Here is a 16,887-nt window from a genome sequence, read left to right as displayed (position 1 = left end):
GTTTTGCTGCCATTTGCAGCACTCTAGCCCTTTCCTTTGGTGTTTTAGAGCCATTTTAGTGCCTTAAAGTTCGGGTCCCCATTGACTTCAATGGGGTTCGGTGTCCGGGAAAAGTTCGGTAAAAGTCCGGGACACGGACCCGGACTTTTTTTTAAAGTTCGGCCGAACCCGTCGAACACGGACATCTAGGTGTCCGCTCAACCCTACTCATATTATATGGTTTTGGTAAGTCTGCAGACAAAAGTCTGCAGATAATCTGCACGTGTGTATGGGGCATAAGACCAAAGAACTGTCTAAGAGTGTCAAGGACAAGATTTTAGACCTACACGAGGCTGGAATGGGGTTCAGGAACATCGCCAAGCAGCTTGGTGAGAGGATGACAACAGTTGGTGCGATTATTCGCAAATGGAAGAAACACAATATAATGTAATGTAAAGTAACGTCAATCTCCCTCGGTCTGGCCCTCCATGCAAGATCTCACCTTGTGGAGTTCAAATGATCATGAGAACGGTGAGGAATCAGCCCAGAACTACACGGAAGAATCTAGTCAATGATCTCAAGGCAGCTGGGACCATAGTCCCCAAGAAAACAATTGGTAACACACTTCCCCCGTGAAGAACTGAAATCCTGCAGCACCCGCAAGGTCCCCCTGATCAAAAAAAAGCACATGTAGAGGCCTGTCTGAAGTTATCCAAGGAACATCTGAATGATTCAGAGGGGAACTGTGTGAAAGCGTTGTGGTCAGATAAGACCAAAATCAAGCTCTTTGGTATCAACTTACCTCGCTGTGTTTGGAGGAGGGGGAATGCTACCTATAACCCCCAAGAACACCATCGCCACCGTCAAACATGGAGGTGGAAACATTATGGGGTGTTTTTCTGCTAAGGGGACAAGACAACTTCACAGCATCAAAGGGACGATGGACGGGACCATGTAACGCAAATCTTGGGTGAGAACCTCCTTCCCTCAGCCAGGTCATTGAAAATGAGTCATGGATGGGTATTCAAGCATGACAATGACCCAAAACACACTGCCAAGGCAGCAAAGGAGTGGCTCAAGAAAAAGCATATTAACCACCTCAATACAGGGCACTTAAACCCCCTTCCTTCCCAGACCAATTTTCAGCTTTTAGCGCTGTTGCAATTTGAATGACAATTGCGCGGTCATGCAACGCTGTACCTAAACCAAATTTGTGTCATTTTTTCCCAACAAATAGAGCTTTCTTTTGGTGGTATTTGATCACCGTCAGGTTTTTTCTTTTTTGGTGCACAAATAAAAAAAGACTGAAAAGTTTGAAAAAAAAAAAAAAAATGTTTGTTTAGGTTATAAAATTTTGTAAATAGATATGTTTTTTCCTGCACTGATGAGCACTGATGATGCCGCACTGACAGGCACTGATGGGGTGGCACTGATGGGGTGGCACTGATGGGGTGGCACTGATGGGGTGGCACTGATATGCAGCACTGATAGGTAGCACTGATATGCAGCACTGATGGGCAATGATATTTGGCACTGATAGATAGCACTGATATGCAGCATTGGTGGGCACTGATAGGCAGCGCTGATGGGCACTGATAGGCAGCACTGATGGGCACTGATTGGCGGCACTGATGGGCACTGATGGGCACTGATAGGTGGCACTGTTGGGCGGCAATGATCGGCACTGATTGGCACTGATGGGTGGCACTGATCGGCACTGATGGGGGGCACTGATGGGCACTGATAGGCAGTACTGGTGGGCAATAATGGGCACTGGTGGGCGGCACTGATAGATGGCAATAACGGCACTGGTGGGCAGCACTGATAGATGGCATTGGTGGGCGACACTGATAGGGAGGGCACTGGGGGGCTCTCTGAGCAACACTGCTTAGTGGCACCCCCCCCCCCAGGGCTGCACTGGTAATCAATGTTCTGATTACCAGCACAGACCCCCCCTGTGATCAGTGAGTAATTAGAAATACTCACTGATCACCCCCGCAGCAGCACCGATCATCCCTCTTCTCCTCACTGACAGGATCTGTCAGGAGGAGAAGAGATCGAAGCCGTTACAACGGCTCTATTTACATTACATGACGGCTGTGATTGGACACAGCCGTCATGTGATCAGGAGGGCCAATCACAGGGCCCTCCTGCCGAATGATGTTGCTCTGTGTCCGAGGGACACAGGCACATCGAGATCGCGCCGCTGCGCATGCCCGCGGCGGCGCGATCTCTCTCCTTCTGAAGGACTTTCCGGAACGTCCATTCAGAAGGACGAGACTCCCGCCCGGCTGTATATCTACAATGGCCCGGGTGGGAGGTAGTTAAGGTCCTGGAGTGGCCTAGACAGTCTCCAGACCTTAATCCCATAGAAAATATGTGGAGTGAGCTGAAGGTTTGAGTTATCAAACGTCAGCCTCAAAACCTTAATGACTTGGAGGGGATCTGCAAAGAGAAGTGGGACAAAATCCCTCCTGAGATGTGTGCAAACCTGGTGACCAACTACAAGAAACGTCTGACCTCTGTGATTGCCAAAAAAGGTTTTGCCACCAAGTACTAAGTCATGTTTTGCGAAGGGGTCAAATACTTATTTCACTAATTAAAATACAAATCAATTTATAACTTTTTTGAAATATTATTGGCAACCACCTGACTAGTGGCTGAATGTTCTTAGTAATGGAAAAAAGGTGGTCATTCGTCCCAATTAGTCAGCATACTTAGACCACAAGGGCAGAGGAGGGGAGAATGTGGGACTTTGATGACGCCAAGACAAAATATACATTTATATAGAAAGAATCTTTTTATAAAACAATACAAGTTTTATTGGTAACAAACCATATTAAAATAAGTCCAGAGAGGGGGGTAGATAGGAAACATATAACTAAGTCCATGTATCATGTCACAACATAGACTTAACAATATGGATACACATCAAGGTGCAATCCCAAAGAATATTTTCCAAAGCTCCGGCGCGTTTCGACTTGCTAATCTTCCTCAGGGGGATCCTGGACATTGAAGTCACATGAGTTTTTCCTAAAAATATAAGCAACATATTCAGAGAATATACATACATCACAAATCATAGCAGAGAACATACAATATCAAAACGTTTTTTTTTTTACCAAAACAACAAGGTTGCAAAAAATAACAAACAAATTGTGCTGGGGATCCAACCATAGAATGGACCAAGATGGGACTGCATTCCATTACCCTACAAGATCCCAAGTACAAGGGACAAAAAGATAGCAGCCCAAATCCGTGTGCCCATAATAAATATCTCATTATATAGTTATTACAGACTATGTGCAGCTTAACCTCCTTAGCGGTATTCCCGAGCGTGGCTCGGGGTTAAATTTCAGAGCCAAAAGCGGTAACCCCGAGCCACACTCGGGGTACAGCCAGAAGCATTGCTGGATCCTGTAAGCAAGGTTACTTACCTTGTCACCGGAATCCAGCGATGTGTCCCGGCGGTGTCTCGCGGCGGATCTTCCTCCCGATCCTCTCCGTGCCCCGGCTTCCGTCTCCTGCGACGTGACGTTCGCAAGGGGGTGGAACCGGCGGCAAATTCAAATGTAAAACACACCAAACACACTGATACTATTCAAAATAAAAAAAAAATCACATTAGTTTGCCCCCCAGTGCCCTTTCCTGCAGTTTATAATGAATTTAAATTATAATGCAACAGAATTTGTATTCAAAAATGAATTTGGATTCAACAATGAATTTGAATTTGAAATGGAAACCTATTGCAATTAATACAGAAAGGTATAAAAGTGAAATAAGATGATGATTTCTACCTAAAGGCTGCTTTATAGAATAGAATAGAATAGAATAGCGCAGAAGAGAATAAAACAGAATAGAAAGGAATATAATGGAGTAAAACAGAATAGAATAAAATAGAACAAATATAGCCATCTCTCCAAATTCAAATTTCAAATCAATTTGTAAATAACAAATTTACAAAACGAATCTGAATATATGTAACAAATTCTAAAAATGAATCATTCTAACATAACAAATATGAAGAAACAAAATTAATAACTTAACAAATAAATCTGAAACAAAACAAAATGTTTCCAACATGCACATCTCTAGTCTTCAGTATCGTGGGAAAAGGCCACAAACCCCGTCAGGTTTTTATTGCTATCTTGCCCCTGTTACAGTTTCTTCCTCATGAGTCATTTTCTGTTTGGTGAAAGTGTTGTCACACTGGTTATAAATGAGGGTACATCTCTCCAACGCAGCCCCTGATAGCAATAAAAATCTAATGCAGGGTCTAATCCTTCCCCATTCTACCCAAAACTTAAGGAAATAAAGTTTTGGCTGGACATACACTTTAATTGATTACAGTTCTTCTTTGATTCCCATTTACTAACCTTTATCATTTTCTTCTCTCTTTTATAGGTCCTATCTCCTGCTGGTTTTAGACTTCCTTGTCATTCTAGTTATTACTTGATTTCTGATTATGTCACCACGTCTCAAATATTTCTTCTTACTCTCTGTATCTCTAATATTGTGTTCTCTATCTCAATTTCTTTCTAACAAAACTACCTTCTTTACACACTCATCACACTCTGCTTTGAAAAATAAACCGGTCCATCTCCTTATTGTGTCATCTTGGAGATCAGGTTCTTCATTCCTTGGACAGATCTTCAACCATCACAATGATGTCTTTTACCTCTTTGAGCCTGGACATCCCGTCTGGATGAAGTTTTGGGGTGAAAGTTCCGAGCTGCTACATTTTCCCTTAAGAGACCTTCTACGATCACTTTTCACCTGTGATGTGTCCTCTCTTCGTCACTATCTTCCTAATGGTGGAAAACATATTTCTGAATTGCAATTCTTTGCAGAAACTCGAGCGCTCTGTGCCCCACCATTTTGTTCATCCTTTATTCCTTCTGAAGGTTACGATCGCCTCAAGTGCTACCATCGTTGCAAAAATACTTTGCTGGCTCAAATGGCAGAAACATGTAAGACACACAGCCATGTGGTGATGAAAACAGTCCGGATTTTAGACCTTTCTGTTCTGCTTCCCCTTTTCCGAGACCCTGCTCTTAATCTTTATATTTTGCACCTTGTAAGGGACCCTCGAGCTGTTGCTTTGTCAAGGAAATCATTTGTTCTCAATATTGAGGACCATATTGTACTTAAGAAGGAAGGAAATACAAATATTACAATAAGCAGGGTAATGGAGAAGATTTGCAAATCTCAGGTTGACATCAACAATGTGGCTAAAGCAGCTGAGGTGCTGCAAGGGCGATACATGGTAATTCGACATGAGGACCTTTCTAATGAACCCCTTAAGAACCTTAAAAAAATGTACAGTTTTGCAGGCCTGTCTCTCACCAAAGATCTGGAACAGTGGGTTTACAATATAACTCATGAGGAGGTTGCAGAGTCCCTGACTTTCTCACAAGAGTCCTCAAAGGTGGTCCAAAAATGGAGAACTGCTCTGAACTTCAGTTTCGTAAAAGAGATTCAAGACAACTGCAAAGAGGCAATGGATCTGTTTGGTTACAGGCCAGCTAGATCCAAAAGAGAACAGCAAAATTTGAATCTAGACTTAGTAAATAAGGAATGGTCATTGGAATAAGCTAAATAATCTTGCACAAGTGAACTCAGTGACAACATTCCTCACATTCCCACACAACCTCCTGATGCCACTTGGTAAGGTTCTCACTAGTAAATGTTTAATGAGAACACATTATGATTAATTGTTTTTCAGTGGCTATGGCACAGGCTAAGGAAGAACTTTGGTTTGTAGATACCTATACTTGAAGAATGTTAGTGTCTAATTCAAACCTCTAGTACACACGTAAAAGAAATGAAAGCTGAAATGTAAGTGTTGCAACTTTTACCTAGTTATTTTAGTTCAGCTTGGATCAACAAAACTATGTATGTGTCATATCTGTGAGATCCACAAGCTGGCAATCAATGTAGTAGACATTGCTATTTCCAGGTTGCCACTATCTTCTGGGTCTATGCTAAGTGGCTGGCCTGCTGCTTACTGAACAGAGGAGGTTCAAAGAACACTTTGCATTTTTTTCAATAAAGTGCTCTCCGATTGCACAAGGTGAAGATCTTGACGCCACCACCCTGCCTCTCCAGTCTCCTCCAATCAGAGAAATACTTTTCATTCATTGAACGCAATACTGCCCAAACTACCACTCTGACATTGTCGACTAAGTCAATTTGAAAGAACCTTCCAAAATTTTAGCAAACTTCCTTAAACCTATGGAGTATGGTAGAAACTCACATCTGCACGCCAGTCACCTTCTCCCTTCTTTGTGCTGAATGGGTGGGTCTTCCTGCTATAATCACATAATCAGCCATTGGCCAGTGATGGATTTATAAGGGGGGCAAATCGGACAATTGCCGCATGCTTTTCTGCCAGAGGGGACCCCAGACTTCCTTTTTTTAAAAAGTAATAATTATAAAATTAGTTTTGTTATTAAAAAACTTAACAAAGTGTGTGTGGGTGTCAGAAAACAGAACAGGTAAAGCGGTAGTAAATGGTCTTTTGCAAAAACCCACTGACAGGCTGTGTTTTTTTTTATAACCCCAGGTCAGTGATGACGAACCTTGGCACCCCAGATGTTTTGGAACTACATTTCCCATGATACTACTACACTGCAGAGTGCATGAGCAGGGGAGGGCTGGCAGCCTTAGGCCTGGGGGGAAAGTCCAGTCAAGTGGCCCATTGAACCATCGAATCACTTCACTATCGATGCCAACCTGGTTTTATAACAGATATTGATGTTATGAAGCAAGGCAAACATGATGCAATGTGGTAACATAATTAAATGTTAATAGCAACAAAGGAGGTTTACCAAAAATACATGACATTACGCCAGGCGGGGCCTAGGAAGCTCCTGTTGGGCAGGGATCACTTTGCCTGACAGGGAAGTGACTGTGTTAGTATTGTGCCCACCGGATGCAGGAGCGTACTCTGCACACTCATACTGCTCCGCTGCAGCTCTGCAAATATAACATTGTGTAGCGGCAACCAGCAGCTGTATACAGTGTCCGACCCCTACATTAATCCAGCCCAGAGTGCGGCCTTTTTACCTAGCATCAGAGCAGCCCGGGGGGCGATTGCCACCCTGCCCCCCCTTCCCAGTCCTCCCCTGTGCATGAGCATCATGGGAAATGTAGTTCCAAAACATCTGGGGTGCCAAGGTTCGCCATCACTGCCCTAGGTCATGGGTGCTCAACCTGTGGCCCTTCAGCAGTTGTGGAACTACGAGTCCCATGAGGCATTGCAAGGCTGACAGTTACAAGCATGACTCCCAAAGGCTAGGGAATGATGGGATTTGTAGTTCCACAACAGGTGGAGGGCCACAGGTTGAGCACCCATGCCCTAGGTTTTAGAACCTAGAATGAAGACCTGGTTAACATGGAATTGCTGTGGACCAGAGAGAGCCGTGACAGCCCAGCAATGGACGGCTCAGTCTGTAGGTAACACTAGTACATTATGACCTAAACCTGCAAGGGGAGTACTTTTTTAGTCTTTTGATGAGACTTTACTACCACTTTAACCTTGACTTCAGAGAAGGAAAGGGATGAGGGCTTCTGGCAGATGTTTTACATTTCTACTTTTCATATTATTTTACTATTCGAGATGTTTTTTTTAACATGACTGTGTCACGTAATTTATTGCCTTGTTTACAAGTGGGTGGGACAAGCGAAGTGGTTTTTTTTTTTTTGAAAATTCTTTTTATTGGTTTTAAAGTATTAAGTGGTACAAAACAGAGCCTTTGGGCATTCCTCGGCCAGAGGTAAACAACAAAACAAACATCTCTAGTTATCTCCACTCCAGTACAGAGAAATAAGTTTTGAAATAAAGAAAAATGGAAGGGCCTCTGCATTATCCCCAATACCCATGGTGCAGCAAATTACAAACATTAATCAATATATATCACATTTATTTCCCCAGATAACCACTGAGATTTCTCAGATCACCTTTGTCCTGAAATCTGAAATCATAAAGGATGCAATCACCCAATAACTATGATATCAGATACTATGTGGCCGTTGATGGAGAACCTAGCCATAAGTCCCACACCTTGTTGAACATTTGAGAACACCCACAAGATTCAGACAAGAGAAATGTTTGAAAAATGTTTGGAAAGTGCCAGAAAACAGCCCTGACCCCATCGTGTGGGAGTGAAGTTAATGACCAGCATCGATTGATCGCAGTGAGAAGCTCATTACACCGCTTGACCCTGATTGGGTCAAGTGACAAATCCAACACTTCACGATCTTGTTAGCAAGTTTTGCCCATAATTGCAAGAATGGTCATATTTCATGACAAGAATGGCCCTGGATCAGAATTCGGTTGATGAGCATCTGCTGAAATTGGCAAAGAGTAGAGGACCTTCCTTCCTTGCATGTCTTGGTGTAGTAGTAAAGTCGACTCTTAACCAGTAGATTTTTCCATGTCCTGAATCCTTCCACCAGACTTCACACAAATGATTTCCCGTTTCCCAAAGGGGCCTCTGAACTTGAAGTACCCCGGGCCTCCCATGGTCAATATCCGGCACTGATCATGACAGCAGAAAATGCCATTCCTGGGAGTCTTCTATACATATAGATGGTTCAAAGTAATTCCATTTGTTTTGAGTATAAGACAACTGGACTTAATTTGGTTTGTTTTTTCTATGTACCTGGCCCTTTAAACATTCCCTTTATCTATAAGATCTATTCACGCTAGTACTGTTCAGTGACATCAGAATTTATGTAATTCATTTTTTAGCAATTTGTCTCTTAATAATTATAATAACAATACTGGGTATTTAAATGCTTGTATTTATTTTGTGTTCTATGGAAAATACTACTGTTCATAATGAACAAGGAAGGGGTTAAATAGTTACATAGTTACATAGTTACATATTAGGTGAGGTTGAATAAAGACAATAGTCCATCCAGTTCAACCTGTGTAGGTGTGTGTGGCCATAATCATCTCACATACCCCTGAATGTTCTAATCCTTGAGATGTACGTCTAAGAGTCTTTTGAAAGCCACCATACTTCCCGCAGAAACCACCTCTTGTGGTAGACAATTCCACAATCTTGTAGCCCTAACAGTAAAGAACCCCCCACGTTGCCTGAGATTAAAACGCTTCTCCTCTAATCGCATTGTATGCCCTCGAGTCCTCATGCAATCCCTTCGACTGAATAGCTTTTTTTCTATGCTGAGATCACCATTGAGGTATTTATAAATTGCTATCATGTCCCCTCTCAGGCGTCTCTTCTCCAGGGAGAATAAATCAAGCGATTGCAGACGCTCTTCATAATTTAGGTCCTCCAATCCCCTAATTAGTTTAGTTGCCCTTCTCTGGACTCTCTCCAGCTCCAACACATCCCTCCTGAGGACCGGCGACCAGAAATGGACAGAATACTCCAGATGCGGTCGGACCAGAGTTTTATAAAGTGGAAGGATTATAGTCTTATCTCTGGAATACATTCCTTTCTTGATGCATGCTAATATTCTGCTGGCTTTGGCAGCTGCCGCTTGACATTGCATGCTATTGCCTAGTCTATCATCTACCAAGACTCCCAGATCTTTCTCCATTTTTGATTCCCCCAAGGGATCCCCCCCTAACGTGTATTGTGCTTTTATGTTTTTAGTCCCCAAGTGCAAAACCTTACACTTCTCCACGTTAAACCTCATTTGCCATGTCGTTGCCCACTCTGTTATTTTGTCCAGGTCATCCTGTAGGATATCTGCTTCATGCTGTGCAGTTATTGCCCTGCCCAATTTTGTGTCATCTGCAAAAACTGATAACGAACTCCTGATCCCGTCCTCAATAGTGATATTTTCATTTCCTGCCATCTAGTAATATTATGATTGTTAGTTTTTTTATAGATTTTTAAGCTATTGGCAAATGATTCTTTTAATGGTTTCAGATTTATGGTTGTGTATGTAATCTCCATTAAACCGGCTACCTAAAGTACATCTATTTTCATGAACACTTCCTGCTTGATCTCCAGTAAAATGGTGGACGCTGTGTATCTCTATTTTGTCTTTATGGGAACAAACAATTGAACTGGCTACCTGAAAGTACATCTATCTTTATGGGTAATTCCTATTTGGTCTCCAGTAAAATGGAGGCTGCTTTGTATTTCTATTTGGTCTCTATTAGAACAAAAGATTGAGCTGGGAGCATAAAAGGTGATTAATATACACCAGCTTCTTATCCCCTGATGAAGTCATGTGATTGATGACACAACACATTGGGAGGAGCCAGTGACATCACAGGAAGTGGGTGGGCAGCCATTTTTTTGGAGGTAATCCTATTGTAAATGCCTTATACTGCAGTGCACCAGTGCTTTGTGCACTCTTTAAGTTGAAGTAAAACTAAAGGCAAATCTTTTTTTTAGTTTTGTTTAGAGGGAAGATGAATCAGAACACCTGCCAGTTTTTTATTGCTGTCTGTTTCCCCCATTAGGGAGATACACCCTCCCTTTTTGTCCTGTTTACCATTAATATTAAAAGGAAAATCACTAATTTTGGGGCATCCCCACAAAAGTAATAGAGGGGAAATCCTAAAATGACACACAAGTTCTGGTGACCTGGGGGGCCCCAAGAGATTCCCTTAATTTGCAAGGATTTCCTCTCACTTCCTGTTTTGGCTATGGGACAGGAAGTGAAGGGAAATCTTCCCAAACAGACAAAGATGGCAAAAATAAACCTTACAGGGATTACAACCTTCCCTTACTCTATCCAAAATGAGAAAAAAAAGTTTTGCCTATAGTCCTACTTTAAGTACACAAAGTTTTTTTTTTTTTTTTAATAATATATTTTTAGCAGAGAGCACTATACAGGTGCATCTCATAAAATTAGAATATTATCAAAAACATTATTTGTTTTTCAGTAATTCAATTCAAAAAGTGAAATTCATATATTTTATATAGTTGCGTTACACACAGAGTGATATATTTCAAGCATTTCTTTCTTTTAATTTTGATGAATATGGTTTACAGCTAGTGAAAACCCAAAATTCAGTATCTCAGAAAATTAGAATTATACACAAGATCAATAAAAAAAATAAAAAAAAAATTTTTTAATAGAGAAATGTTTACTTAGTGAAAAGTCTGTCCATGTACAGTATAGTATGCACTCAATACTTGGTGGGGGCCCATTTTGCATCAATTACCGCATCAATGCGGCGTGGCATGGAGTGGAGCAGCCTGTGGCACTGCTGAGGTGTTATGGAAGCCCAGGTTGCTTTGATAGCGGCTTTCAGCTCGTCTGCATTGTTGGGTCTAGTGTCTCTCATCTTCCTCTTGACAATACGACACAGATTCTCTATGGGGTTTAGGTCAGGCTAGTTCGCTGACCAATCAAGCACAGTGATACCATGATCATTAAACCAGGTATTGGTAGTTTTGGCAGTGTGGGCAGAGGGCAAGTCCTGCTGGAAAATTAAATAAGCATCTCCATAAAGCTGGTCAGCAGAGGGAAGCATGAAGTGCTCTAGAATTTCCTGGTAGAGGGCCGTGCTGACTTTGGACTTGATAAAACACAGTGGACCAACACCAGCAGATGACATGGCTCCCCAAATCATCACTGACTGTGGAAGTGAGGGCACATGGGGGCACATAAGATACCACAGGCGAAACTGTGGGGGGGCATTTATAATTTTCACCACTAAATCATACCACTGAATAAAAGAAAATAAGTATATATAAATAAGTTTACAAAATATGAGAGTAATGCACTATGCAATGATACCTTTTTTTGTACTAACCTGACAGTTAAAAAACAAGCTTGTAAGAGTTTTCTTTTCTTCTTTAGGTATTGCTTCAGACCTGAGAAAGAGGAAAACTCTCAAAAGCTTTTCTTTATAGTTTAAAGCAATTTCAGCAAACCAGTGGCGTCTCCAGCTTTCATATTTAGGGGGGGCACATGGGGGGACAGGGACAAAAGTAGGGGGGGCAACTATAAAATGCAATTTATATATATATATATATACACACTATCTATCTATCTATCTATCTATCTATCTATCTATCTATCTATCTATCTATCTATCTATCTATCTATCTATCTATCTATCTATCTATCTATCTATCTATCTATCTATCTATCTATCTATCTATCTATCTATCTATCTATCTATCTATCTATCTATCTATCTATCTATCTCTCTCTCTCTATCTCTCTCTATCTATCTATCTATCTATCTATCTATCTATCTATCTATCTATCTATCTATCTATCTATCTATCTATCTATCTATCTATCTATCTATCTATCTATCTATCTATCTATCTATCTATCTATCTATCTATCTATCTATCTATCTATCTATCTATCTATCTATCTATCTATCTATCTATCTATCTATCTATCTATCTATCTATCTATCTATCTATCTATCTATCTATCTATCTATCTATCTATCTATCTATCTATCTATCTATCTATCTATCTATCTATCTATCTATCGAAAGATTAATACATATTAAAAGAGGAGTCGGAAGTACAAAAAACTGAGGAGTCGGAACATTTATCTACCGACTCCACAGCCCTGGATTACAGGCATTTTTTGTTTTTTTCCATTGGTCACTTGTCAACCTAAAAACGCCCGCACAAAAACGCCTATAAAACGCCTGCAGAAAAAAAAAAAAAAAAAACCTATAAAATGCCTATAAAATAGCAACGCCTAGATGTGAACGTAGCCTTAGTGTTAATGTAGTGATGCTACAAAACCTCCAGTTATCAAAATGTGTATAGGGATTTGCGATAATGTGCAAGTCACATTTTTCTGGTGGTTTTTATCAAATATCTCTCATATACACATTTATTTATTTATTTCAGGTTCTTATATGGCGCTGTCAATTTATATCTACATTGCACATTCACATCAGTCCCTGCCCGCAAGGAGCTTAAAATCTAAGGTACACACACATTATATATACATACACAATACACACATTTTATATATTATATATATATATATATATATACACACACACACACACACACACACACACACACACACACACACACACACACACACACACACACACACACACACACACACACACACACACACACACACACACACACACACACACACACACACACACACACACACACACACACACACACACACACACACACACACACACACACACACACACACACACACACACACACACACACACACACACACACACACACACACACACACACACACACACACACACACACACACACACACACACACACACACACACACACACACACACACACACACACACACACACACACACACACACACACACACACACACACACACGGCCTGCACGATATTGGAAAAAAAATATATTGTGATATGCGATATTTTTTTCCAACGATATATATTGCGATATTGAGGGACCCGTCAATCTAGGCTAAAGTCAACAAGGGATTGGGAAGGATGCTGGGAATGGAAATCATGAAGCATGCAGGCAGCCTTCTAAATTTTAATTGCAGATACAGGGCACTGGGCAGGTCAGGGCTAATAATGGTACTCAAATCAATTACTCAGTCTCAGTGACAGTGTGGAATCGATCGGATTATTCAGTGACAGTCTTTCTCACAGAAAATAAAAACTAGAAAGATCCGCGCTTAGGATAGAAAATAAAGAACTAGGGAGATTATATATATATATATATATATATATATATAGATAGAGAAATATAACGGAGGTTGGCTGCAGCCCACTTCAGAATATAACCCTGGAAGGGGTTATATAATAGATTATAAAAAGGAAGAGGAAGTGATTGGCGCTGCCAGTATATATGTGAAATACAATAAATAATCTATATTGACATGGTGTGTATACAAAAAGGGAAAAGTAGATGTATGTATGTATATGTAGAGGAAAATAAATAATTAATAATTCAGAGGTGATTTATAAATTTATATATTAATCATTTATTTTCCTCTACATATACATACATACATCTACTTTTCCCTTTTTGTATACACACCATGTCAATATAGATTATTTATTGTATTTCACATATATACTGGCAGCGCCAATCACTTCCTCTTCCTTTCACACAGTGGTGGTAGGAGGCTGGAGCGGTGGACTAGGAGCCAGGAAAGGAGCACAGCCGCATACACTGACTCACTCGTGCACTGCAGCCCGCCCCACACGTTCAGTGAGTCTCACTCTCCGCCCTAGTTTTCTCAATGGCACATTCAGGGAACCAATCACGCCGTGAGTAGCGGCACAGCGAACCAATCAGGTGTGCAGGCACGCTGTGCAGCTGCTCACGGCGTGATTGGTTCCCTGAATGTGCCATTGAGAAAACTAGGGCAGAGAGTGAGACTCACTGAACGTGTGGGGCGGGCTGCAGTGGGATGGATGTGTGAGTCCTCCTCCGAGTCCCTTCCCCCTGCCTATGCAAAATATCATGACCTCGGCGATATGAATATCGCCTACGGCCGCAGAACGATAGTCGATATCATATCGACTATCGTTCAGCCTTAATAGATACATATATATATATATACATATACACACATTATATATATATATATATATATATATATATATATATATATATAGACCCCCCAATATGGGCTTTAAAAGCATAAACATGAAATATTTCTGACAATGGGTATCAAATGCATAAACATTAAATATTACTGACAATGGATAATAAAAGCATAAACATTAAATGACAATGTGGACTGACACACTGACAGAATTTTACAGCTGGACATAGCAAACTTACGGACATGTATTATACATGTTTGCCATGTTCAACTGTAAAGTTCTGTCAGCGGGTCAGTCCACATTGTCATTTTCAGGGGCATGAGGGTGGTACGAGAAAGGAAATGTGCAGTGGACTCACTGCTCCACTTACCTGCCACCTCTAAAACCGATGTCCCCAGGCCTGTGTAACGCTCTGGGTTTTAGCTCAAGGATACTGGATTTGCAGCTGCAGAATTCCACTCAGTAGTCTTGTAGAGATCTTGTTAAATCACCTGATCCAACTCTCTTGACTCATCATAGTGGTTCAGCCTGATTCAGTATGCACATATACAAACACTCAGTTAATGATGTTGCAGGAGTGATAGTAATTATGCAAGTAGCAGTGAGATGTTACACTGAAGGTATAGGCTCTGAGGAGTGATAGTAGATGATGATAAGCACTCAGATAGTGATGTTACAGGAATGATAGTAGATGATGATAGATAGCAATCACAAGAGCTAGCAATCTAGTATAATCAACAGGTGATAGATAATAGCAAGCAAGATATACAGGTGTTGCTAAGCTTAGTTCGGTAATGCAGGTTGTAACAAATAATAGGCACAAGAGCTAGCGATCTAGGTTTAGAAATGCAGATGGTAGATACTGGAGAGCATGTATCCTAGAGCTAGCAATAGTTCTTATAATGCAGGTATAGATAGCAAGCGTTGTTGATAAGAGGGGGTCCCCTGTGGGGTACTTATCAATAGCCAGTAGTGAGGGAGTGTAGGACAAGGTAGCGAGGCTCCGGTCAATCCAGGTATAGGGTATGTAGCTGGAAGATTCGGCAGCGTCAGGTTAGGCAGGTATCAGGAGCGGTTGCACGAACAATGTGTGAGTGCAGACCGTCAGTTGAAATAGCCACTAGTGCGGCGCCTGATGATGATGTCAGCCCTGTTAAAGGAATACACACCTATATGCGTTCCACCTACCTGAGTGGTGGAACGCAACCTGGAAGTGAGGTGATAGAAAGGCACTGAGAGTACCAGGATCTTACAGCCTGCTCCTTGCGTGCTGGCTGTGTCTAGCTCCTCTGCTGCCTCGCCTTACCGGTGACTCCACTGATGTCGTCCACACACTCTGGGCCTTCAATAGCATAAAACATGAAACATTTGTGAAAAATTGGCAAAATAAAGACAAACATTAAATATTCCTGACAATGGGCATCAGTCAGGAATATTTCATGTTTATATATTTGAAGGCCCAGAGCATGCGGACAGCGAATTAGCAGAGTCACCTGTAAGGCGAGGCAGCAGTACGCAGCAATGGAACCAGACACAGCGAGCCAGCACACAAGAAGCAGGCCCGGGGACATCAGTTTTAGAGGTGGCACTCACACTAGTAGAGCAGTTCAGCTCAGCTGTAAAATAAATTCTGTCAGCATGTCAGCCCACATTGTCATTTTCAGGGGTGAGGGTGGTATGAGATGCAAATGTGTAGTGGACTCAATGTGAGTCCATTGCACATTTGCATCTCATACCACCCTCATACCCCTGAAAATGACAATGTGGGCTGACAGTGACATGCTGACAGAATTTTACAGCATTGTTCAGCTATAAAATTCTGTCAGTTTGGATGCATGCATTACAAATGGCTGGGCTGCAGGGCTGGGCATTGAATCACCTCACAAATGGCCTGGCTGGCTCCTCAGTCGGCTCCGAGTCCTCAGTCACTCCTCCTGCATGCTCCACTGCTCCTCAGTCTGAAGAATCCTCCACTCCTCCTCTGCAGTGCCAGTGCTTGGCCCCCTTGGCTTGCTCTTGCTGACTCTGCTGGGCTGGCCTAGGCCTTAGGCCTATGCTTGCTGGCTGGCTGCCAGTCCTGGTCCAGTGGTCCACTCCAGACTCCAGAGAGACTCAGACGCCACGCCACTGTGAGTGTCTTGCCTTCGGCCGCCTCCGCGCCTCGTGGCCTCACCGTCACCGGCGTCTGGTCAGTGGTCCCCCGAGCGGCGAGTCCCGACCGTCCCCGTCCTGGACTCTCCCGGTCCCCGACAGGACACAGACACACTGGACAGCCCGCCGCCAGTCACGCCACTCCCGCGCGCACTTAGCCAGGCTGGGGCGGGCTGGTGCACACTGATCCCCTGACGTCATGACGCTGAGCCCCTCCGCTGTGCACCGCGCCCCTCCGCTCGCTCGTCGGGGCGCCG

At 42.3% G+C, this 16,887-nt stretch overlaps 1 protein-coding gene across 1 annotated transcript; it reads left to right on the top strand.

Annotated features, from left to right (window-relative positions):
* Positions 1–4,444: 4,444 nt before the first annotated feature.
* LOC309559590 (carbohydrate sulfotransferase 6-like) lies at positions 4,445–5,572 on the top strand (the record flags this gene model as incomplete). Its single annotated transcript, XM_082262913.1, has 1 exon — positions 4,445–5,572. The coding sequence occupies one exon, from the start codon at positions 4,445–4,447 to the stop codon at positions 5,570–5,572; it is 1,128 nt and encodes a 375-aa protein (XP_082119039.1).
* Positions 5,573–16,887: the final 11,315 nt, after the last annotated feature.

This window comes from Pelophylax lessonae (genome assembly GCF_965119305.1).
Source record: "Pelophylax lessonae genome assembly, chromosome: 7".
Classification (NCBI taxonomy): Eukaryota; Metazoa; Chordata; class Amphibia; order Anura; family Ranidae; genus Pelophylax; species Pelophylax lessonae.
The sequence above is the reverse complement of the archived record's forward strand: the minus strand, read 5'-3'. Positions and strand labels throughout refer to the sequence as shown.